General features: G+C 37.0%; 1 protein-coding gene across 1 annotated transcript in view; it reads right to left on the bottom strand.

Moving 5' to 3' along the window:
• Positions 1 to 26650, bottom strand: part of CDC73 (cell division cycle 73) — a 108717-nt gene that overhangs the window by 14951 nt on the left and 67116 nt on the right. Inside the window, exons 11-13 of the mRNA XM_067300764.1 lie at positions 4649 to 4706; positions 1155 to 1190; positions 709 to 796 (exon numbers count right to left, since the gene is read on the bottom strand). Coding sequence (XP_067156865.1) covers positions 709 to 796; positions 1155 to 1190; positions 4649 to 4706 — 182 coding nt within the window. The remainder of the gene's footprint in view (positions 1 to 708; positions 797 to 1154; positions 1191 to 4648; positions 4707 to 26650) is intronic.

Here is a 26650-nt window from a genome sequence, read left to right as displayed (position 1 = left end):
CTGAACACCTTGATCTGCTGGACAAGCAGAAAGACACTTCCTTTTTACTGTAATAGTAAATTTTACATTACCATGAAAAAATTGTTGATTGCACTGTTGATTGCATTCAGCCATAAAGAATTAAGTTGTAGAATGAGCTGAGTGCATTTATTCAAGCAGTAAACACAGATTTTAACAACTCAGTAACAAAGTGAATTTGCATCATTATCAATTCTTAAAGGTAATGCTTTATTCTTATCTTTTGTTGTATGTGAACTTTAAAAAAAAATGCTCATCACTTCAGTATGGAGCCCTTTATTTACCAATGATCACGAGGCAAAAATTGTTTAAAAAAGACGACAGTCTCCATCATTTTGACAAACGTGTGACTGCAGTTTCAGAGAGGTCACAGTGAAATAGGCAAAGACAGATTTGGCATGTGTGCACAGATGTTACATAAATGGAAATCACTACAGCTATTAGGAATTGGTACAGTAGATCCTTCTTCTCAGTCTGCCTGGGCTCAGAGGTCACAACTGTGCAAAAAACTTTGAAAAGGAGTGCTTTTTTTCCTATTGTTCAAGAAGTACGTGCTTCCTTTATAATCTGGTATGTAAAATTAATTTGTCATGAGACAGTAGATACTCCTTCTTAATGAATTAGTACTCTAGATATACCTTTGTATCTGAAGACAGTCTTTTATACAGTATGTTCTAGTCAGCTACTTACTTCAGATCTTGCAGAAGGTCCTTTGCATTAAGCATAGTTATTAAAGAGGTGGTGGCTGCCGGAATAATGATTATGGGAGTTCGAGATCCTGTAGAAATAATAAAGTTACTTTTGCCTGTTTTAAAATGAACTGTATTTTAAAAACAAAAACAAAATAAAACACTTGCTTTACAGACCAAAATTATGCAAAAATATTAAAAACTTGTAGTAAATCTGTTCCATAATTCCAAAATAAGTCTTCATTCAGGGGAGAGGGGAAGAAATAAGTACTCCTGTATCAGGAGCCTCCAGACTCTAATGTTGTTTGGGGCAGTGACCCATATTTACCAAAATACAATGCTGCTTGCTGTCCGCTGCTTCCTCATATTGTTGCCTGTGGTCTAGCAAAAGATGGAGCGCAACCAGTTCACACAAAAATAAAAAGAACATGACTAAAAATCACTCACCTTTTTTCTGATTTGGAGGTGGTCTTGCTTGAGAAACTGAAAAAAAAAACCAAAAACAAAAACAGAAATTATGGCAGAATGACTAATACATAACACAAATGTTGCCAGGGGCAACATTTCAAGGCTTTTACTCACAGGAAAGAACAGAGGAGTCATGTTACAGTCAATAGATCATTTTTACAGATACAATATATCAAGCTGAAGAAGGGATTTATGATTTGGGCTGCAGTTTTTAGAAGATAAAAAGCTTCTGACTGCCTGAAAACAGTAAGTATAGTTGGGTCAATCGTGCCTACTTTTACTGAAACTAAGAGGCTGGATCACTGTAACGCTGACCAATATTGCAAGCAATCTTCAACAGCAAGCTGTTTGTACATCTTGGAGTTCAACAGTGCTGAACCAATGTGAAGACTGTTTCACAACAAAATCATCTTTACAGACCCTCACCTTTTCATTAGCACTTATTATTGTGGATAACAACCTTAGAATTTTGCTACCCCTTAACACATACAGAACTTTCTACAATCAAAATCTGAATGTCCAGCTTAGTCATGTTGGCTCTGGACTGCAATTTCCAAGTTGTATGAGCTCTCTGGGTGCCAGCAACAATGAAACTTGACAGATGCGGTAGCGCTCACAGCAAAAAGCTCCTAAACAAAAACACCCAACCAAACAATGCTGGCCAGAGAGAAACCAAAGATATTTAACGACAACAACAAAAAAATCTAACTAGAATTCTCCTGAAGATAAAGGACACCCTAGATGTTTCCCCCAGTATTAATAGCTGTAACTTTTCTTTTTCAACAAAATGTTTTGATTTCAGATTTCCAAGTTCAGTGACCTCCACAATATGAGGGTTACTTCAGTCCAAAGTTGTAAAAGCTTATGCTTCTTCACTTTGGTGCTATTACTGAATAACTTGCCTTCCTCCAAATAAACATTTTATAGCTCATTTTTCCAAACAGAGTTTTTAGGAGTCCTAACTTAAGGAAAGAACTGCTGTGCTTGATAATTCTCATTGTACGTGTTTATCCTAATTCAAAAAAATCAGAAAATGGTGAGTAGTAGAAAGAGTGATGCACACTATCTCAAGTCTAAACTGCTACTATGCATGACAAATTTCATTAATTGACTTCCAATTTTATAACACCAACTTGCTCATGTTTATTTATGACCAACTGTTTCAGAAACTGGCTAGAACAGTATAAATATTCACACCACATAGTTGCCATTGTTGAAATACTGAGACCATATCCTTAATTATCTTTTCTTGCCACTGTCAAATGCACAGATATAATTGGTGACACTATATTGAACCACATGAACTTTACCTATCCAGTGTTGGTTTTTTTTTTTAAATCTAGATATCTATGTATCTTTCTTGGAAAAAATATATAGACAAATATACGGGTCAAATATACGGACAGCATCAGCTGCCCTGAAAAAAGCATTTGTAAGAAGTCTGAGAGTTGCACTAAAACATTGTTGCAGGTTAGTAGAAAATTAGATACTCTAGATAGGCACACAAAAATTTGAAATTACAAGCGCACCTGATTGATATTTTTCAAATCGGTATTGTAAAACTGTTTTGTCTAATTAGACTAATGCTTCTAGCGCAAAATAGGATCCTCTCGCAGACTGCATGTTTTAAATACTTTGATCACTAAGAACAGAACAACTGATATTTTAAAAGTTCCAAACCCAAAAATACTCTAGGACAGAAAAATAATCTTTTATTTGGAATAAAGTTTAAGTAGTATAGACTTTCATCAGACTATGCCTCTCTTCTTTATTCTCTCTTCAGTTTACAATATGGAGATGAGATACTGGATTAGATTGGCTTTAGAGAAGAACAGTATCAGTATAACCTATATAAGGTACAAAAAAAATACACTTCTGCCAGTTAATGCATATGAAGTTAGAGCTAGAAGTAGGGACCTGTGACAATTCAGTCAGATTTCTGTTCTTGCCATTTCTACCCTTTTCCTGCTGTCTGTCAACTCCAGGTGCATTATTATGCTTAACAGTGCTACTGAGATAAATATGACAGGCAGCATGACCTTTCTAGTACCAAAATAACCAAACAGAAGAATCCATGCACAACACCATTTAGGCAGGCTGAGAATAGTCAATATGAAAACAGACTTTTTGGGAAGACTCTTTTTACAAGACTAAGTCTTAGCATTAAATCCTACTAGTACATCTCAAGGAATTAGCAGGGCATGCACTCATAGCACTTAGTAGTCTAAACAAGACCACAAAGCACTCCAGCAGCGCTTCTAAACAGGTATATTAATTTAAAAAGTTAATTTATTAAAAAAAAAAAAAAAAAAAAGACCCCTTTCAAATACCTTCGTAACAGCAATAATCTCCTTTTTGTTCTTTAAAAATATCTTTCACTTGAGACTTTCTCCCACCAAAACAAAAATTCTTATAGTATGTAGACGGGGAGCAGATATGCACATAGCTGTTTGCTAACACTGATCCTCTCACATACTGTTTGCACTCTTACATTCTTTTTAAACATCTTTCTATGGGTTTCTCATTAAAATGAGACAAAGTACCTACATTGTTCTATCTCTGATCTCAACTTGAGATTCAATTTGATGTCCAAAATTGACTTGGTAGCTAAAGTCTACTAGACTAGGATTTTAAAATGTCCAGTTTGAGATTCTAGTCCCATTACAAATATCTTATGTGCGGTCTTTCTTCTTAAGAAGTGGAAAGAAGTAATGACAATAATTTATTAAGAGAAATATAAATGATTTCTGATACATTGATAATAGAAGCAATAATATGTTTCTTTCTGAAATTAGCTTTGCTGTTTAGGTTGTTTCTTCTCAGGGTATTAACCATCTCTCACTATATATTTGGCCTGTGCTTACCACAACAAGTATCTGATCTAAACTGAAGCACTTGGACACTAAGCGCTATTTATCACTTTAGTAGCATTAATTCAACTAATTCCGGCAGAAGTAATAAACCTTGCTATGAATGCTTGGAGCACTTCTGGAAGCTTTCTAGCACTGTTTCTTAGCAGTTCACAAGGAATCTTCCAAATGGATATCAAAAGCAAGAAGGAGAAAAATAAACCGAAGTCCTTAAGTTTCAGGATTTTAGTTTTTCTTCAGCTGGTAAAGATCCATGCTGCGCAGCATGGCAAAGAATCACTAGATTTCAAAAGCATTTCAGCTGCTGGCACTTGCGAACTACCATGACGATAAACAAGAAGTCTGGCACTTGTCTTTTTAACTTCACTAGTGCAGCCGTTCGGTAGGTATCAGGCAGCAGTTCAGAGTGAACGCAACCCCAACCGTGGACCAGCTCAGTTCTCAAGCTATGCACGATAAAACATTAACCAAACCAGTTACTTCTCATTTCCAATAAATACAATTCAAGGCCATAAATGAACGACTCCCATCTCGTTCTTCAGCTACGGATTTAAGTACAACTTTTCTGAAGCTCACACTTACAAAAGCACAACGTTACCTTACCTGGTCGTGGAACAGGCTGTGCTGCTGGAGTCTGTGTTTTTCGGGCAGAAGCACCTTCCTTTTGAAAGAGAGAACGGGTAACATTAACAGCTGGCCTTCCTGTCAGGTACACACATTTTTAAATGAATGCAAAGCTACAGAGGATATCATGAAAACGAGGGCAGTACCTTTCCATTAAAGAAGAGAAAGAAAACAGTGAATACGTTCAAAACTATTTTTTTATTTTTTAACAAACTCTGTTTTAAACTTGCAGGAGGAGAGACAACTTGGTAAGTCTTTATAGGTTAAAATTTTAAGCATCACATGCCAATCAGCATTTTTCGCCCTGTATTCAGAGAAACTTTTTTTTTTTTTTAAATATATACACTATTGTTTCATTTTAGCTACCAGTACTTGAAACCAAGTGTTAGTAGGTAAATGTAAGCAATCGGCTATATAAATTATTTTAAAATAAGATCAGTTTATACTCTGGATGGAAAACTAGGACCCGGAAGGTGCAATGCATTCCTGTCTCGACAAGTTTCAGTGCCCAGAAATAGCGCTCAGGCTAACTGCCTCTGCCCCTGCCGTATCCAGTCCCCGCAACGGAGCAAACAAAACACCTGGGCTGCTCTTTACCCTGGTAACCCTGCAGAGCCAACACGCTACCTCAGAGAAAAGTGGGGTCAAACACGTCTGGTTCCAAAGCAACAGTAAATTCCTGCAAGAACAAATTCTGTTCTCAGACATTTCTGTGAAACCCTACTGAACGCAAAGTATATTACTAACAACATAAAAAGATAAACGAAATATTCCAGTTACTTCAGCTTGCAAAGATGACATAAAACCTTTGAACACAAACCAAACATACATTTTACCTGAAAATTACTTAAACACTATGTGCAGTGTAACTTAGGTACAACTGAGACATGCTCAGAAAGGTCGGAGATCCTACCCTGAGGGAAAACCGTCTGAAAGGACCCCGGGAAGGCGTTATCACATTTGCATGCTCATGCCTAAGTAGCAGGATGTTCCGTAATTCAAAATAAAACCTGATGAGCAGGTGACTGTGCAAGGAGCCTCAAGTTCCACGATTTAAATAACACTTAAAGAAACTGCTTCCAAGTTTCCACCATGAAAGTTAAAACTCGATCTTTATCTTAAAAACTGGGCAGTACAAGCAGAAGAGAAGATCACTTGTCAAGTCTGTAGGAAACAGGAATTTACTCAAAATCTCTCTCTTCTTAGCTTCACTCAAAACCCACACCATTAGTTACAACAGGCTGGAGCTGGCATTTGCTACAGTCGGCAACTTCTGTAACTTTTAAAATCAGTGCCCTCCTACCAACCTTCAAATTGCGGATTTAACCCCTCATTACAGGAAACAGATTAGTCCTGACTTTTGCTGTCTCTATTTTCTGACGGTTAAAATACCAACATCTATGCCAGCCACCTGAGTCAGAAGCTGTTATTTCAAGACTTAACAAAAAAAAAAAAAAAGACAAAAAAGGTATTTTTTTTGCCACTAGCCTTTCACAGTAATTACTCAGAAAATGATAAAAATCAAAAGTACCACGCTCTAAAGGAAGAGTGGCAGGCCAAGCTTGCCAGCAGCAAAGGCTGACTACCCTTGAGAGAAGCCTTGAAACTGAGAAACAGCAGTTATTTGAAACAACATCCTTCTTTTGGCCAAGAAAATGGACATAAGACATTTTGCACCTGTTCTATAGAAAAATGTAATTTTCTGTGTGAAAAGACTGTTCCTATGGCACATTAGTTATACATTTTGAAGCACCACCATGAATTTTCTCCTTAACATTTCCTTAAAAAAAAGCCACAGCACTTTATGGAACAGAAAGAAAAAGAAAACAGCAAGCTAAAGAAATTTAACTTCTTGTGACCCTAAGTTTCTAGAGTTTTTCTACAGCCTTGGAAAGAATTATAATGACGAAGCTTTGCTTTAGGTTCCATATCACTTACTTGTGGATTGTCCTTGTGGTTTTTTTCACCACCAAAATGTCCATAAAGCACCAGAACAGAAAGAGAATCAAGCCTGATGAAATAATTTTCAAGTGATCTGCTTGGGAGTTTCCCCACACTTTCCTCTGAATTTTCATCTCTCAGGTGATTCATGGGCAAACCTATCCCTGGCTCGGCACAGAAACGTGAAAGGAAGAGACAGAGCTTTGGGAACATTTCAACTGAAAAAAATTCACAAACCCAAAATGAAAATATCTGATCAACTGTAGCAAATGAAATTATTTACATGAGATGATACAAGAGACAGCTACCACTTCTGTGCCTATGACCTCCCTTCCATTTGCAAGCACCATTTCTGCAAACCAGTTTACCATGAGTTATGATTCACAGTTGTGTAAATCACCGCCTCAGACAGATGAGTTCACGGACGAACCTCAGCTCACGACTCCAGGTGTTCTGGCGTTTTAGCAGAGAACCTGACTAACTGTCATGTGCTGAAGCCCAAACCTCCCAAGGGCTCCTTCCCGTGCGACCCATTTACCACATCTTTTCTCTCTTTAGAAGTCAGCAACCTCACCTCCACCTCCTGCCACCGAAATGCTGTCGGCAGCGTAGCAAGAGTAGCTCTTGCCAATATTTCAAACCCAGCTGTTTCAAATGGCTTGTAATGAGAAGTACACCACTAAGATGAGGAAAATACAAGAGTACGAAGCAGTGATGGTTGATACGCTTGATGTGATGGCAAGATACCCTAGCGAGGAAAATCTGCTCTCTGTAAGAAAGTCATCAGCAGGATAATTTTACTAACATTTTGCACTGTCCTGAGAACAAAACATATTGATGTTAAATACAAAATGAATGCTTTTCAGAAGCATTCAGATAAAGGTATAAGCTTTTCTATGAGAAGTTACTAATATTTATGATACGTATTCTGTTTACAAGGCAAGTATAACCACAGGTAGGTTTATAATGCTATGATTTCTCTCAGAAGAAAAAAGGAATAAAGTTGATTGAATGAATCAGCCTCAGCGTTCACTCTATCATACAAGGTAAGTGCTGCTGTTAATTTATGGCCTGTTAGCTATTCTGGGGCAACTGCTCATTTGCACGCAATAACTCCTTGTGAAGACAGTAGCTTGTTTCTCAGTGTTTGCGCAAGAAGATATTTCAGATTGTCTAACGCAGAATTTCTAATGTGAAAGTTGTTCATAAGTAACCAGAATGCTGCAAATTCCAACTCCAATTTGTCTCAGAGTAGCTTTTGTTTGTGCAGCTGCACCCTGAGCATCAGAAGGAGCAGAAATCACTGTTGAGCTATTTAGAGAACACTCATTTTCTCAAAGTTTCTGAACACTTCACAGTTTTGCTCAAAGATGACATACCTAATTCTTATGCATAAGTTGTTCTAGACTGTTAAGGAGCATATTATGAATATTCATAAATTCAAACTAATTTAGTAACAAAACCATGTAATTTGAAAAATACAAATCTTAAGACGACCACTTAACACAGTATTTTAATCAAAAACATGTTGCTTACTTTAGTTTTGTTAATTTACCATACAAGTTATATATAGTTAACTCATGATTTACATTTAATATATGAGTACTTAATCATTCAAGTAGAACAAGCTGACATGGAACAAAAATCAGGAAAACAGATACTGAAAGCTTAATACTTGCCTGGATTTCACTGAATCATTTTCAGATACAACAGTGCATATGCTCATCAGTGGAATTCATTCTCTATCAGTTCCAATAGTTCCTATCACATTAGACCTTTGCAAAACATCTGCTTAATAATGGTTTTCATTTAGTGCATGTTTTCTGCTATGTAAGTGTTGTCCTACCTAAACACCTAAAAACACTGGGTTCACGAATCAATGCATGAGTATTAACAGAAAACAGGATGGTACATGTGAAAAATTCCAGATTCCCATGTATAGTCAGTCATACAATGGAAAACCCCCCACACCCTGAAGGATAACTGACTTCTACTTTTATTGTATGCCCTCATAATTAAGCTTTTAGTATGTTCTGTCTTTCCCTCATTTTTTCTTAGTTTCATCACAGTTCTTCATCTTTGTCTTAAAACCTCAGAAACTACCATGTGCTCCGATGTGTTTAGTGAGAGGGTGCACTGTCTTTACAATATGTTTGAGAAGCTCCAAGTCTATTGTTAAAAGTCCCTTAAATCTGTACATGTTGCGTACTGCTTACTGAACACCCTCACTCTCCTTTTATAATGAACATTCACTTTCATTCACCCTCTCTGGCATTATATGGACAAGCTGCAACATATTATCAAGATGCAAATTACTTAAGACAGATTCTTACCACACTTGTCTGTCCTTCAATGCACTGTATCCTCAATCTGTTGTAATGTAAAAAAATTCAGTAACTTAAAAAAAAATCAATTTCTTGGAATAGTTAAGTCTGAGACTTTATAACTTTCCAGTCATTAAGAATTTATCAGACAAGCTTACATTTTTTGTTAATCTGTAGTTGTATTTAGTTCACTGATTGTTAATTTTTGTAATACCACTTAAAGCATTTTGCAGTGTTTGTGCACCTCTTTAATTAAAAAAAAAAAGCCCTCAGTCATTTGTGTTAATTCACAAAATCAGTAATTACCACTATTAATCTCTCATTGAGACACAGCTAAAGGATACCTAGCATTTTTCTGAAGTCTGCAAGAACATTAACATCCACGGTTCAATTTTTCTCACTCATTTCACATGGAAATCAGAAACTGCCTTAACATAAATCATACCATATTTTAGGAAAAGAACACTCATATTTTACACACTAGAATATGTTATATTGGCAGAATTTTTTTCCTGGAGGCACCTTTCAGATATACCCAAGTTAGTTTACTCTCTTGAAACACCAGTGAAAAAAAAGCAGCTAATGAAAGTTACTTTGCAAGTTATAAATTACAGAAGGAAGAAAAAAAACTGCCAAAAATTGCAGGCCATCTCCTTACACGACTCCAACTGGTTTCTATGTAGAGATCCACAACTTTTGTAAAATTTTGACCTTTAAAAAAAGTTTTGGAGCAAAGGATAGAGTCGACAATTTGATGCCATCTTGTGGCTTTTCTAACTTAGCAAATTTAATTTCTGTTTTGTTCCTTTATAACTTTTTAAAGTAGTACAAGAACTTTACCCCCCAAAAATCTAAAAATTATTAGGTATCTCACATCCTTCTACCCAGAAATAGTACATGTAAAAAGGAACAGTTGATTCCAGAAGAAGTATTAGCAAGTGCTTGCACATAAAACGTAAAGCAGATTTCAGTATCATCCCTGAAGGAAGACTGATGATTCAACCAAAGTCTGTCCTATTCATAAAAATGAACATAGTAAAACTGCAGCACTTAGACCTCAAGTGAGAAAGAAAATGTATGTGGGTAGTAAGCTTGTAAAATGCATGCTTAAGAAGAACAGCCTTCAATTTACCTATTCAATTTAGGGGAGAAGAGGATGTAAAAATTCATTTAGTTACCAGCAACAATACTACCATTCTTTGAATGATGTAAAATATCAAAGCATCGAACATGCTGGTAAAGCTAGCGTAAAGAACTATGAGGAAATCTAGAACAACTGCATAGTTGAAAAGAACACTTTTTTTTCTTCTTTTTAAAGAAATTAAATCTCGTATATCTAAATTAGGTATCACAAAAAGTGAAAACAATGAGATGAACTTGAAAAACAGATAGGGATCTGACATCTGCTCTGGATGCCCTACTTTAAGCATGAGAGAAACATTTATCTATTTCATATAAATAGCTTGGATTCTGAAAACATAGGGCTTTGTTCTAAAAATTTTAAACCCTTAAAAGCTTCGAAAAGAATCTTCCAAAGAAGAACCAAGCTAAACAATGCAACAGAGTTGCTCTGACTCCACAGGCATCGTAACAGTTCTCAGGCTTCTATTCATATCAGGTTTAAGAATATTTTAAGTTTAAATAATGTTTCACACCATCATTTCATTTACACATGAAATTGGTATAGCTTATTTGCATACTTCTATGCACACAAATTTGCATAAGCAGTCCCCCAAGACAGATGTTTAAATATTAAATTGCATGCTTTTACTGCCTTTCTAAATTTAAATTATGCCATAAAATAAAATAGAATTTGATAACAGGATCTTAACTACTGTGCAAGAACTGCTAGTATCACAGTAATTTTAACTTCCATTGCTTGTAATATTAATAAAAAGGTCACTTCTATTTACCTTGTGTCAACTTTCTTATAATTTAGAAAATAGAGGGGGGAATTTAAGCAGAATTAAACTATTTTTACAGAATGAAATGAAATAAGGGAAAATTTTATCGTAGTTTAGCAAAGACTCTAGATACCAACTGCCAGAGAAAAGTAACACTACTGTTTCATTATTTCCGCCTTCAACAGCTAAAAACCTAGTATGGCCTAAGACAAAATGGATTAGTAAAAGCTCTATACATATTTCAAAATAAAAAACTACTTATACTGAAGATTATAATCAAGTATAAATTGAAGAAGAGTACTTTGAAGAAAAGTAAATAAAAAAAAAAAAGAGAGAATTTGAAGAAAACAGAAAATTGCCACTATTCAAATCCAGTTGCGAGATAGAAAACTGGATGCTCATCTTAACCATCTTGTCTGTCCTGCCTTCTTAAAAGGCAAGTGTCATTACAGGTGAGACTATGCTTTCAAACTACTGTTAAAGTTAGTACATATAACCTGCAAAATGACAAAAAGTTCTTGGACATGCTTGTTAGGAAGAGTTAATGAAGGCAACAATTACTGAGATGCCAAGAGACTTGAGATACTTAAAGCATTACCCCAAGCTAAGATTTCAAAGTGTTCTTGAACAGGCTTCAATGAAGGGTGCAAGAATTCCTCCCATCTTCATCCTCGCACAAAAGATCAGTACAGTGAAGACCTTCCTCTTGAAGTTACTTCAGTCGAGTAATTTCAACTCAAACTGTTGGTATCGGTATACTAATTTCAAGCAGAAGAGGAAGGGTTGGTGACAAAAGCCAGAGTAAGTACTTCAGCATTTCCATTTTCTTCACAATAAACTGTTTTCATCAAGATCAAAAAAGCAGCTCATAATCATGAGATGAGAACTTTGACTAGTTTTTTTGAATCAGACAAAGGCCTACCTATAGTGTACCTACCTAATTTTATTTAAATGATTCATTCCCTTGAAGAGTGTGAAAAGACAGAAGTAGATATCACTAAAACTATTTTTCACTTAGAATTCTTTTTCTTTGGGTTACTTTTTCTTTGGGTTAATTATCTGAGCAGGCTTCAAGAATATTACTTTGCAATCTGTAAGCTTTTTGACAAACTCGAGCAGTTTGAGAACAATAGGATTGTTTCATCTTTGGCAAGTCAGGTGCAAAGCTGCATATGCTACTGATGTTTTTTACACTAAAATCAGAATATGTCATAGCAATTCAATAGAACTGGAATGTGCATAAATGTGAATTTACTACAATCTGCTAATGTTTGAAAGTCTCTAACTTTCAACCTCACACATTCCTGTATCTGTATTTTCAAGACCACCGGCTGCTGCAAGTATTAGCCACACACTCATATAAAGTGTTTTCACCAAAAACATCACAGAATATGGGACGCTCACAATTTGCTTGCATAATAGCACTGCTAACATGTGAACATTAAACACATGCAGAAAAAGCACTGTTATTTTTATATCCTGATCATACTTTGGAAATGGTATTCAAGAGAATAGTTATATGTACATTAAAGTGAATGTTACTCAGTAGGAGCTATGGTAAGTTCCCATGTACACCTGCATCCAGTGAGCAGTAACTTTGCACAAGAAAAGGCTTAAAAGACTTCAAAAAGGTTTCTTTGTAACTTCTGGAAAGACTTGTGAAATACTTTGTGTGAGAATAACATTTTAAAAAGTCTTGCAAGTGCCTAAATAAATACAGACAGACCTTTAGCACATGCGAAAGTTTTCCCCAAAAATGCAAACAATTGATCAATTTTATGCGATGTTGCTCAAAGTCTCAATGCAACACAAAGTGCTAAGACTCTTGTCCCAGGTTCCCCACCATGATGCAGCTTTCTGCTCCTAAAACAGTGCTAGGCCACAGTAGAAGAAGTGAGACACAGGAAGCTATTAAAAACCTTAACTTTTTTCCTGATTACTTTTCCAACAAATTATCTAGCGCCACTTTTTCCAAGATATACTTCATCCTGGTATGATCTTCTCCTTTTTATTTGCTGAAAGGAATTAAGAGTTTTAGTATGATTCTTCTATATCTTACCAGCTTTAGCAATCACAGCTCACATTGACGTTAACCTGCATTATGGTTATACATTGCTTTATGTTACAAGAAACAATTATCATGGGTGGTCATGGCCAGAGAGATGGAGGCCATTTTCCAAGTAATCCCCTTGGGAGACTTTAAAAATCAGGAGAAAATCCTGAATTAGTATTCCTTGAGGAGCCAATGCACAAAGCAGCACAGGGGAGCGATGAGCTCTTGGATGGGTATTTTTGGCTGCAAGAATAGCTGCTGAGTTCAGAATCAACACGAGCCTTTTCGGGATCAAAAGCTTTAGTCGTGGCTATAGTAAATTGTGATAAACATGCCAAGAGATAAGACAGCTTGTATAATATTCATCCCTGCCATCATCCAACAGACTAAAACCACTTCTACTTTGAAAGTTGTCTCTCCACCTGGTGACCTGCCGGTGAATCCGTGCAAGACTCCAACGCGCAGGAGCAGCTCAAACCGGTGAGAGCCACACCTGGCCTTATCTGTTGATGCGTGCCCTGTTACCGACTGAGCTCATGAAACTGCTGCGCGGCTACGGGCTGACAGTATTTGACTGGATAATGAGATAAGCCCAGATGCACATGAAATATAAAAGAAAGTAAGCCACGTAGCTCTGGGCGTGGACTTGGCCCCGCTGTCAGGTGGCCTGTGGAAGGACAACCCACCCATCAGCGGGGACGCCCTGAGGCCAACTGCCAGGGAGGACGGGAATCATCCCGGCGCAGCTCGAGCATGGTGAGAACAACCCGGGGAAAACTATACTGCAGGGGTGGCCCAGGGGGGACAAGGGGAGGGCGAGAGTGGTCACTGTACCGTGCACCTGTGGTTTGACTGTAGAGCTCTCATATGTATATAAGTTCTTTTTTTTTTTTTTTTTTTTTTTTTTTTAAGTCCTGCTGTATTTCTAGCTTTACTATACTTCTAGCTTTGCTATACTGGCAATTTGTAGACGTGTAGAACCTCTTACCTCTTATAAACTCTTACACTTGACAAATGATGATCTCTCGAGTTCAGCATGACTAATCCCAGACGCCCCTCTATTGGCATGTCACAGTTACAAAAAGTAGTCTTTTTGCTTTTTAAACCACACAAGTTGATGATCTTGTGGCCCTTTACGACTGAGACAGGCTGCTAGTAACACTTCAGTATAGATCCGCGCAGTCAATCAAGTATGCTGGTAATGAAATTTATGTTACCTCAGACTTTCTTCAAAACTCTTTTCATACCTCTTTACTGGGGGAGTTGCACATTAAGATCCTACACTGGAGAGTCCTGCTGGAAACCCACTTGCTGGGCTGGTTACAGGGAAGTTAAATGACTGCAATTGCACATATATGAAACAAAAAGGTCAGATAGGAAGGAGAAAGATGTGCGTGTTTGCACGAATCTCTCTGCTACCCGCAACCAGACTAGTGAGCCTCCAGCGTAACCATCATCGAAGCTCTGGCAGCAGACTGCCCACTGGCACACAGCAGTGCCACCAGCCTGGGTGCTGGTGAGAAACACACGGACAAAATACCGAGACACAAGTGATATCTGTACAACATCAGACAAGAAAATAAGAAATAGAAGAGCAATTTATTGTTAAAATTTCTGAGTTTTGTCCAGTATGAAAGTCTGGTGAGTTCTGGACTTGCACATGCTACAAGCTATCCACATACTGTTAATTCCTCCAAATTGGGAAGACTGAACACCTGTTTTTAACCTATTCCCAAGAAAATCAGAATACTGTCTCCAGACTTTTGTACTGTCCCAGCTGTGTATGTTCACAGGCTCATTTTCAACTGTAGTATTAAAAAAAAGACTGAAGAATAAAAACTAACCAAAGAAACACCACATTCGCAATAAACCAAATTTTGTCCAGCTCTTATTCTACAGATCTTTTTGCTTTAATTCAAGGCATTTAAAAACAGATAGGAAGGAAAAAATACGTATACTGTGTACCATGAAGATAGGAAGTGAATCAAATCAGGATAAAACATAGACTTTTGTTTTTGGGTGGGATTTTTGTTTCCTTTTATCACTAGGGTTAAGCGCACTTTATCATAGTGGCAGCAAAAAACATCCCTTTCACATAGCAAGAAAGCAAGTTCAGTCATTTCCCCCCTTTTCAAATGCTTAATTTAAACCTTACATATACAGTTCGCACAACCAGGAAAGTTCATGTAAAATCTGATTGCCAAGCCCTATATACAATCACAGCGTTATGCAAGGTTAAAATGCACATAAACAGCAACACAAAAAGTTTAGCAATAAACCTTTTCAAAGGCTTTTGAAATAAAAGCACCTTTCACTGTTAGGAAAAACACACTCACTTAAGTTACTATTAGAGCAGATTCTGTTCCTCTTCTCCTTTCCTAACAGGCAACAGCTTACCACTCCTCCTCAACAAATTCATAGTCCCTTCAGAGTACATGACCTATGCATGATTGTTAGCACAATGAAGCTTAGAAATCTAGCCCATAATAATCTGCCCCAAACACACAAAGTCATGGGCTCTCTTGTGAATAAAGTTTTATTTCACTAAAAACCCTGAATCAGAGAAGCCAACTATTTTCAACATAAACAAAATACCTTACATTCTCAATTTACATGCTTGCTGCACAGTGCCATGTGAAAAAGCATTATTTTGAAAACCGTTATGACCTGAGCTGACATTTGACTGCAATGTTAATATCTGTCCCTACTTCTCTAACTAAAGTATAAGCCACAAAACAGAAAGTCTTCTGTTTGGCTTCACAAAGCCAAAAACAGGAAGAAGAATCAGACTCACTACTCTGAATTTTGCAATTATCTAACTCTGGTATTTGCTGCAAGCTACAGTGCTATAGATCATGTGCAATAAACACAAAATGAATACTCTTATAAATTTAAATGGTGCGTTCTTCCTCAGTTATTAAGAATAAATTAGGAATTTAGAAATATAAACATAACATAGAAATACAAACATGCAAACAATACATCTACATTCAACCCTCCAAGATCACAAACAACACTCAAACATCATAAGATGCACTTCGACGAATGGATGGATACAGGGTTAAAAAATCATGCAAATAGTGTAAAGTAATGATTGTGAATGTGTTGTTTTTTGGCAAACCTACAAAGACAAAATGTGAGGAATTAATGAGTGACAGAGATGCAACTAGCATCCTATGCTATATTGCATTTACCCAAAATCATACTTCCATCTGTGATCAAAAACTGAACGGAGGCCTTTTGAGAAACTAGAATAAGGAATTACCTGGTCATTTCATACACTCATATTAAGTAAAACGACACATTTCTGTAGGTTTAACCTTGACAAAAATGCATCCATTTCTGCATCAAAAATGTTTACTCTGAGATTTTAACTGAAATACTGAACTTTGAGTTCCAAAGCCTCCAATTTCCTTTTAAATGGAAGTTTTCTTTGTAGAACTCCCATTCCAGAATTTGATGTTTTAATTAAAATATGGTTTTGTTCAAAATAATGAAAGAACACTCAAATTAGAACAAAATTTTAAAAAATTTCCATTCAGTGCAACAGGTTAACTCCATAGGTCTTGAAGTTTCCCTCCCCAGGTACAGATGTCAGCACTAAAATGTTAAAAAATTTTGTCGGTATCACTACTGTGCAACACTGAATTGCACTACTGAACATTTCAGCAGAAAGCCAGGAAACACCCTGAACCCAAAATCCTGTATTTCCTAGATTTCTAAATCTTTATAGCTCCCCAACAGATTCCAGAATATATTGTAAAATATCCTCCAAACACTACAAACTAAAAATTTCAGTTTTTATACCAAAAGAACAAATAGAAATGCAACATTCAACTTTTTAATCTTTTCATTTAATTTAACTATGTTTTAAAAGCCTGACTCTTTTGACAGGTACTATGGCTCTAGACTATGGCTATCTTGCTTTAGCAAAAAGAAGTCAAATATGTGAATCAAACAACAGAGTCATGATCTTAATCATCAGACAAGGAAGTTATTTGGAACACAAAAGTATTTTGGTTTTATGCACCACGGATTCTTAAGTTTAACATAAACAATAGAAGAATAAATACCACATTGTCATTACAGCATCGACACTTGCCACTTGTGTGCTTCTTTACTAATATTCAGGTTGAAAGAGTTGCCTTCTAAAATTTTTGCATTTAGCACGCATGCAAGAGAATCAGCTTATTACTGCTACAATAATATACAGCAAACAGATTATGAAACTGCTATTCATATTTGTGATCTGAGTTAACGTATCATTCATACCACCTTGCTATGGAATATAAAAGCTGATGAATTTATATGGCAGTATCAAAAATTAACTGTAATCATAATAAATCAAGTATTATATTAAAATACAGGAAAGATTCTGACCATATCACACATGAGGAATTTTTCCATTTGGCCTTCTGCCTCTACTTTCAGCTTCCTTTGGCATTATATCTAAATTCCTCATTCTTCTTCTCTCCTTAGCAGTGAAGATTAAATTAAGCCCTTCTCAAAGCATTAAGATGACAGCACTCAACTTTTATTTTTCATTTCACATACAATCTATATGCTATATAGTCTCTCTCTAAGCTTCTGTCTATGCATTATAAGATGTGGTTTATAATGACTGTTCTTTGAAGAGCACAGCTCTATTTTCTATAGTGCAAAAATGCAGTCTTCTTAAATGAAGGTCAACTGACAAGGTCTCATTCATACAGGCAGGGGCCATTCTGCTCAAAGATGAAGATAGGATAAGAGCTGTACAAAACCTTTGCAAATTTTTAGGATCTTCCTATTATGCTATGACTTTTATACAGTGTTCATCCATCACTGCAGAGAAAATAACCCCCGACTACATGAACAGACTCAAAAGCATATTTTAAAACAGGTTCTAGTAGTTCTTAAATGGCTCCATTCTCTATACATACGCACACGTACATGTCTGTATACATACATATATAATATGCATACACACACACAAGTTCATCTTAAAGGAGTAATTTCCCACTGCGAATAACCTTCTCGGATGACAAACTGCTAGTCAGCAACAGACACAAGTGAGGTTCAGTGCAACTCTTATTTCTCCTACTCACATTTTAGCAAATACCAGTTGTCCATAATGCTCCTCTGGATTTCACAGTATATCTGAAGGAAATTGGCCTTAAGCACCAAGCCCTCTTCAGCTAGCCTTTAGCCCTGACATCTGTCCTGTTACTTCAAATAGTTGTTTCATCTTTGAAAAGCCTAGTGTCAGTGATAAAAAAGCAAACAAGATTTTTTCCTACAGTGGTCTGTTGCAAAATAAGATCCCCTCATTTGAAAACTCTGAACACTTAGGTGGCAGGAAATAAAAAAGAATAAGGTACTGGGAGCAGGCAGTGTTTTGGAAGAGAGTAAGGCTTTCAATGCCAAGAATGATCTTGCTGAGAAAAAAACAGAAATGTAACAAGACTCCTCTGTTATGACACCCTGGAACTTTCTGTACATGTTTCGGAGAGCTTCACCCATCAAACACATTCAATTTCTCAGAGACTCATCCAGTAACTTCCTCATTTGACTCTGGTGTTGCTCTGCTTTTACAAGAAAAACATCAAAACCAAATAGCAGCATCACCTTTTGAGAAAGGACAGCACAGTAATTCTGCACATCGTTCAAGAAGCTGGTGATAAGGACAGAAACTTCATACATTTCTATTCAGTACTCTGCTCTTACAAAAAGACATTTTGGAAAAACAAACAAACAAAATCCAACACTATGCAGGACCTAATGTCAGAATACATTTTTCTTCTTTATTTCTACATCATCATATTCTTTTATATATGCATATATGTATATTCTGAAGGAACAACAGAAATACTTTTTCTTCTCAAACATAAGTTTGTCACCAACCATTTTTAATAGGACTAGTGGCTAGCTTGAAGGAAACACCCTGAAATGAGGCAAGTATAATGACGAGGCACTACCATTCTAAAAGCTGTTCAAAAAAAACCCCCAAACAAAGCAAACAAACAAAAAAAAGAAACAAAGCTCCAGCCTTTTATTGCAGTTGGCTCTCAATCAAGTGCAATCAGATATTCTAGGTAGCAGATTTTCCATTCTGTTGCTCAGAGATGCCTTAGATGTAGCAATTTCATTAGCTCAGGGCAGCTTCACAGGGACAGGGCTAGCTTACTTCCCAGGCCAGCAGGGCTGCAGAAACAGTCCAGCCACACAGCATGGAGCTGCTATTTATAAATCTTGCAAACATCTCGTGTATGCCACGCCATTGTTTCAAGAACAAGCAAGCAATTCTGCACAGAGTCATCAGTGCTTATTAGCTCCAAGCCCACGGGACCTGAACCAACTCCACCAGACCATTCGGAGGCGGCTGATGCATCTATTCCCCAATGGTCCAGATTCCACAAGGCTTATTAGACCGTGTGCACTATCATGTGAATACACAGATCCAGTTTTAGTCTGGCACTGGTCCCAATCAACCTGCCAGAGAGAGCAGTACAGAGATACAAGAGACCTGCCCTAACCTTCCCCGTTGGGTCCAGCAGTTCCCCTATTGCTGACATCTCTCTCTCCTGTCCCTTCCCCCTTGCCCAACTCGGATAAGGATCAGGTAATTACGCATAGCAAAAGGTCCTCCTTATCCCTAGGTAATCCCAGAGTAAAAGTACAGATGAGGTGCATACTCAAAGCGCTGTGTAGGATCAACTGTAAAAAGGCTGAAATGGCAAAAGGGATTTTTTTCACAGTGAAGAGCTCTTTTAATATGAGGTGACCTAGATTCTCAAAGGCAGAATTCCCTTTACCCCAATTATTGCACCTATGCCTTTTCCCACGTAAAATTCTTTAAGGAGGAGGTGTTTTTATTCCTTTGCTTGCTTGCTTACAACTGCAACAGAAGCAGCACACCACTGTTGTCTTTTCTGCACTATTATGCTTCTTTGATATTAATAAAATCACAGAGCTTTTTAATGTTTGACAAAATAAGAAACTCCAAAGAAAACAGTAAGATGCAGACCCAATGGTTGGAGAGGAAAAAAAGGCAGAGTCAGTCTCCCAAAAGCTATTTCTATTCTTCTGCAATTGTAAGCTATAATACTTGAACATGGATAAAACACAAAAGTGTATTAACCAAAAATTACAAAAAAGCATTAGTGGAAGTCTGAATGTTTAGTTATGCAAATCTTTCAGGGCAGAAGACTTAAAAGAATCTGCAGTGTGCAACCCACCATTCAAGGTCATGAGATGTGCGGGGCTTTTAAGAAGATGACAGGTTTGGTTTTTTTTCTTTCTTTTTTTAAAGGAGGATGACAGATGCTCCCTATAAATTTACCCTACTTTAAGATGGATCAGTGATAGAAAGCTCTGCAGATGCTGATTAAGAGTTATTAGAAGACAGGCACAGAATCTCTACTTTTAGGCCAAGTTCTATGAACTTAGCATTATTACATTAAACATATCCAGTAATGTTTTTTTCCTGTTATATACACACCTCCCTACAGAACCCATTAATGATTCTGAATATCACGTTTTGAGACAGACAAGATGCAAGGGAGCTGTGCTGGTTATTTCTTCTTCCCTTAGAAACCACTAAACTGCAGAAAATAAAAAAAAAAATGAAATTTAACATTGAAATGCAAGTTAGGCTGGCAGAAAGGATGCAAATTCTCCAGTTCTGAACCAATATCCTCTGTCAATTAACAAAATACAAACTGAGCTCTAAGGATTTCCTCCAAATCACGTATCTGAGGACTACAGGAGTCCTGGTGACTATGATTCTGTATTAGTAATTTACATGAAAAAAAATCTTCAAGATCACAGAAGTAAACTAGAATCTCACACATGAGTAGACAGATTCCAGAGGGAATTATGAACACAGTTATTCAGACAAAAAGCATGATTTCCATAGCATTCAGTTTCCATTTCCTTAGAAGTCACTAAATGGATGCTATCATTTAAGTTTCCTGTGAATTGCAAAATTGGAAAGAGAAAGTCTGGAGGAAAGATTGGCAACTAAGGGCATATGATGTCACTTCTGTATGACTAGCTTCAATTCTCGGTTTGTCAGGGGCATATACACATGAACATTTACTTCCAAGAGATTTTTGCCACAAGAACAGAAGTCACTTTGAAATAACAGGGAATCTGTTCAATGAATTTAAGTACAACACACGATAAAACTCAGTACATATTAAAATCAGCTGTTCTGTAATATACACTGACTAGAAGCCACTTCAAGTCAAGAAAGTCATTAACATGGAACAACATTAAGAAAAAACAGATACACTAAACTGACTGGCCAAGCTGAAGTAAGTCTATCACACTAGGTGGTATGCAGGGTGGTTGGACTAATTTTAGTTCCCCCAACATATCAAAGGGGCAGGGAAGTGCTCTTAAAAAAGGGACTTATTTTCCATGTTAACACCCAGCTTTTTGTGTTGGATATGAACAAACACTGCTTAAATTTAAAACAGGGATAGAACCCCTCAGAGCACTGGAGGAAGGATGCTTCCCAGATTTTGTTGTTTTTCCCAGTTCAAGCACCTGAGCTAAGAAAAAAAGTTGTGTGCATTCAAGACATTTACCAAACCATTGCAGTTTCTGTCATAAGCCTTGCACGTCCCACCAAATTAGCTGTAAATGAGGATACCTAGAGGACGGAGCTGGAGGAAGCAATGTGCTAAAGCTACTGAGGAAGCGTGCCAGGTGCAAGGAGTCAATGCTGTTCTCGACCCCAGGACAAATGGCATCCTAACAGCTCTGAGAGTCCAACTGCTCAATTTAACATTAACTAAATACCTCTGTCTCCAATTTCAACTTAATACACAAAACCATGAACTACTGAGGCTGACAAAATGCCTCCATATTCACTTTTACAACCCATATATATAGTGAAAAACTTCTAGTGAGAAGATGAACAACTAGCACTGCTAACCTCTTCCTCAGGCTCCGAGCGTCTACACAGCTCATCCTGCCATCCAAGATGAAGGGCTGGGCAGGACGCCCGTGTCCGTGCAGCGAGTCTGATGGGCCAGACATCTTCAAATCATTGGGAGAGAAGTGCTGGGATGTCTCAAGAAGCCAGAAGAAAGCCTAAAGGAAAAAGGTCTCTGCACCCGCTGTGGGAAGGGTTTGGGCACACAGAAAGGGCTGGGCAGCAGGAAGTTGGGAGGCTGCTGAAGCTGGAACAATCTGTTTGTCTCCTCAGGAGTGAGGAGAGGCAACTGATCAACTCCTATGAGATGCCATCTGCTTAGTTCCTCTTTACCCAACTCACTTATTTTGGTATTCTTGTGCATACATATAGAGAGCGTGAGCAGAAGGTTTCAACCGTGACCCAGGGTGGAAAGTAGGTATTTGTGACACAAGGTGCTCTCTGTGAGAATTTTGACTAAAAACTTAATGAATATCACAAGCGTTGTAGTCTTAAAAGTGAATTATATCTTTTCCAGTTTTAAAGAAGCTTTAATAGGTAGTATCAGCTATCCCCAAAGCCTGAGTTTCTGTAAAAATCTCAGTTTTCATTTCAAATTCTTGTGTTGGGGAAGGAAGCAAGAGGCAGGGCTAACTTGATCATATAGTGCAGGCAGGTGGAATGAAAAAAAAGTTAAGGTAAGGGAAAACAGAAGTTGATTTTCACTGTTCTTTAAACTGCCTCGAAACGTTTGGTACTTCTGCTGGTTTGCCTTCTCTCCCCTGCTGTGTCGAATCAAAGCTTCATAAAGTCACAGTTCTTTTTACAATGCAAAATGAATGTTTGTGACAGACAGAAAACATTACTACTGGCACTGTCAGTTCATCAGGGGAGAACTGCACGACCAAAAATACTGCATGATACAAATGAAATTATGTTGTCCATCCCCTAGTAAAAATCTGCATTTAGCACTTAAGAATAATGGGATGCAAAGCCTGAGGGAAAGGCATGAAAATTTAGAATACAGAGAAGACAAGACATGATAGAGAAAGAAAACACCACATTATTGAGGAAAGAAATGTGCCTGGACAGTGGTTTAATATGCAACATTTGCATATAATACAAAATGAGAAAAGAAAGAAAGTAGCCACAAGCAGCTTTACTTTGGCCTTTCATGGCAGGCTGTAATGCTTCTAAGGGGATTCTGAAGCACTCCGAACCTGTGTTCTTCACAGCAAGCTGTGGCAGGAGAATGGACTGAACTACTGTTTGGATACTTCAAAAGTTTATTTACTTAATTAATAAAAAATTCAAACATTCAGAATTGTAAGACATGCCCTCAAAATGTTTCAAAGATTTCCTTGCACAGTGACACAAGGCAGATGGAATAAGAAGCACCTTCCCGGCTTGAAGAGATAAGATCCTCCTGTCTGTTCTCTCTTTCACAACTTTGCAAAACTAGGCAATGTGCTTCTATTCTTTATGGACTGACAAATGCAATTATAAATTCATTAGGGAACAAAAATATGCATGTTTTACAGTTACCAAAACCCTTTTCTAGTGTTCTCACCATTTCAGGTTGATCTACAGGAACTTTGGTGTACTCCTGTTTTAAATTTAAGACATTCAAACATTAATGGAACCCCTGTACATTTATAGCTTGGATGTGATTAAAATTTAGTGCCAAACCTTGACCATTTATTAAAAAATGCAGCAAGTGTAAGATAGGTTTCTCAAGTAACTAAGCAGCGAAAGTCTGCTAAGGAAAATAAGGCAGGCAATACTGACACTTGTGGTCATTTCTAGATTGCTATTTTTCATTCACTTACAAATATGCTTGCGACAGTTAAGAAAAAGTGTTGTGAACACAAAGTAGCCAAGCAAGTTACAAAAACTCTGCAAGTCTCTCTCTCCTATTCTAACTGAAATCCTGGAGAAGTATTCTTTTTGAAGCAAGAGAAGAACCACCACTGGACATAGATATAGTAATTCTTAACGCAAAGTTAAAACCAAGCATTCATGACATCTTGTATGAATGTGTAATTTTCAGAAGGAAAAAAATAATTTAGAAGTAAAAATAACCAACCTTGAAAATGTTGCCATTAATCATTTTAAACTGTCACTTGAAAGGTTTTCAACATATTACAACAGAAATAATACCACATTTTACAATGATAAAATGGAATCTTTTTTTTTTTTTTTTTTTTAAACAGAATATCCACAGAGCATCCAGAAAGTGTGGCCCATACGGGAGCATCCAGCTGACATGTCAGCTATGATGCCTGTGTTTAGTTCAATGTTTGGAGGACTCGTGTGGCCACCAGGTGAAGTAGTATCTTTTTTCCCCCCAATGTGTCTGACAAGGGTAAATTGACCATTGCAAGTTCATTTCAGAAACTTCTGTTATCTTTGAGAAGTGTCGTTCTATGAATGTTGTCAGAATTGACCTCTATTTAATGGCTCATCCTTAGGGCCTAATTTATCTTAAAACCAATCTGACATGATTCTGCTGATGTCCAAAAAAATTACACGTAGGAAGGGTTTTTTTGAAGAAAACATTGCAGAACTATGCTCCTTTGTTTTGCGTGCACACGCTTTGTGTAGTTCAAAGCTGTCACGTGCACAGGTTTCTCTTTTCTGACTCCTTGCGCCTGCTCCTAGCTTGGCAGGTCTCAGCGAGCAGTCAGGCTTTCACTGGCCATGGGAAGTTAACGGTGTTCCTTGCACACGAGCAGCACATCTACACATCACTGTAATTTCTTCTTACTCTTAATAGATGGCAGTATTTCAAACACTAGCATTGTAGCTTCCAATTTAAGATGTAACCATAGTAACATTACAGAACATACTACTCCCTGGATCAAGAAAAAGCAATCCACTGACCCTTCACAGTAAGAGTTCGCCAAAATAAAGCTCATTCCAATCTACGACCACAGCAAGATTACTCAAATCTTCAGGTCATATTTCTAAAGCTAAGCAAGCTCTGCCTTCCTGAAATATCCAGGACTGTAAAGGACCATATAAAAGTGCTAAAGAAGAAAGTGCTATAAAAGAAAAAGGTATTTCTTCCCGAAACTTTGACTCCCTAAAGCTGTATCAGTCAAACACAATAGTAGAAAGCAACATGGCTTTTCCTTACTTTTCCCATAAGATGAGCAAAGACTTGCTTACTCTTCAAAAACAAGGAATAAGTGTACAAAAGAAATTGTTCATTAAGATTTAAAAATTCCACATTCAGTTTGTTCGCATGGCAAATGATAAATTTTACACATAAAGATGCAACAGTTCTGCTCAATTTAAAACTGTGCTCAAGGAATATGGCCATATAATTTAAAAGCCAGAACTGAAGCCTGTTCCTTTCTAAATTTACTTACGAACAGATTCTATCTGGAAAAAATAACCCTTAGGATTTTTGTATCTTTAATACTTATTAAAGAGCTTTTAAAAAAAATACTAACAGCTTTGCCCAATACCAATATTTAAACATACTATATATCTCACATCCTCTCATAGATACTTCAGGTATGGTGAAACAGTAAGTGAAAACACTCTGGATTTTAATAAATGTTCTGCTGAAATTTAGACTTGTTTCCCAAGTACATGCTGTGTGACTTGTCTGAAAATTCAAAATCAGGGGTAGACTTACATGCTGCTATTCAAAAATACTATTTGCATCTATGAAATCAGTAGAGGTAAAATAACTACATGAATATCTCTATTTCCTACCCAAAGCTCAGAGTGTGGCAAACTGGCCAATATTTGTGTCACATTTGTATACATAGAGCAAAAGACTATCTAAGACTCTGTATACTATGTAGGGTAACGATAAGAAAGCTTTGTATGTGTAAGTGGAAACTTGAGTAGACAGAGAGCATACATTCAACCTGTCAAAATACTGATGCTCAATTATTCATATCAGTCTTAGAACAGTATGTGGTGCTTGTCCCAGGTCTCTTCCCTACCTTACCCCCTCAACTCTTTTTTTTTTTTTAATACAAGATTTTTAGAGTGGAACAGATTGAAGCCTTTACTGATATGTATTTATATTTTTATGTAATATTTAGGAAATATGCTCATGCACCTGAAAGTATCTCAGATAGGAGCACAGAATTTGTGGAAATTGTCATTAGGATAGGAAATGTGTAAGTTAAAAACAGGACTAAATTAATGGAGAAAACTACTATGCATAGGTGATTTAGTCAGGAGGATATAAATCTGATTGTTTCTAGTAAGTTGTCAGAATATGCATCTAGAATAGTAAAACATACTGACTGCCTGGGGAAGCCTTATTTTCCAGTAAGGGAAATACCTACTCCAATGCACTACAGAACCTAATCAGAGAAACCATATGATAGGCTGATTTATTTTTTCTTTATCCTTTGGCTAAAAACAATCTAAAGGGCTAAAGTCAGTGAACGGTTTTCAAAATAGGATGGACAAATGCAGTGAATAACCAATTCTTGGATATATATGCTGCTATCTATTTTCTGAACCATCTCTTGGCAGATTTCACTTATAACTTGCATTACATATAATAAGATGCTTCACCACAGAAGGGTCAGTCAGGAAAGGGCAGAAATGAAAAGGACACAAGTTTCATTAGTACCAGAAAGACAAATTCTATAACATAGGTATGTCTGTTGCAGAAGAAAGACATTTTAGATGCATCAATAATTGAAACCAAGTGCCCCCAATTCTGCAATACCAGACTTCGACCTTTATCAAGGAAGAAAGCCATTAAAAGCAAAAAGGCAGCTTAACAGCCTGTGCTTATGCATGAGCGTGGTCCAGCTTAATTGACTAAAGATTGCAAAAAGCAGCTTTTACAGGGTAAGTATGTGTAAAGGAGGTATGAGC

The sequence above is a fragment of the Apteryx mantelli genome, chromosome 8, assembly GCF_036417845.1.
Source record: "Apteryx mantelli isolate bAptMan1 chromosome 8, bAptMan1.hap1, whole genome shotgun sequence".
Classification (NCBI taxonomy): Eukaryota; Metazoa; Chordata; class Aves; order Apterygiformes; family Apterygidae; genus Apteryx; species Apteryx mantelli.
This window is presented reverse-complemented; position numbering and strand designations above follow the sequence as displayed.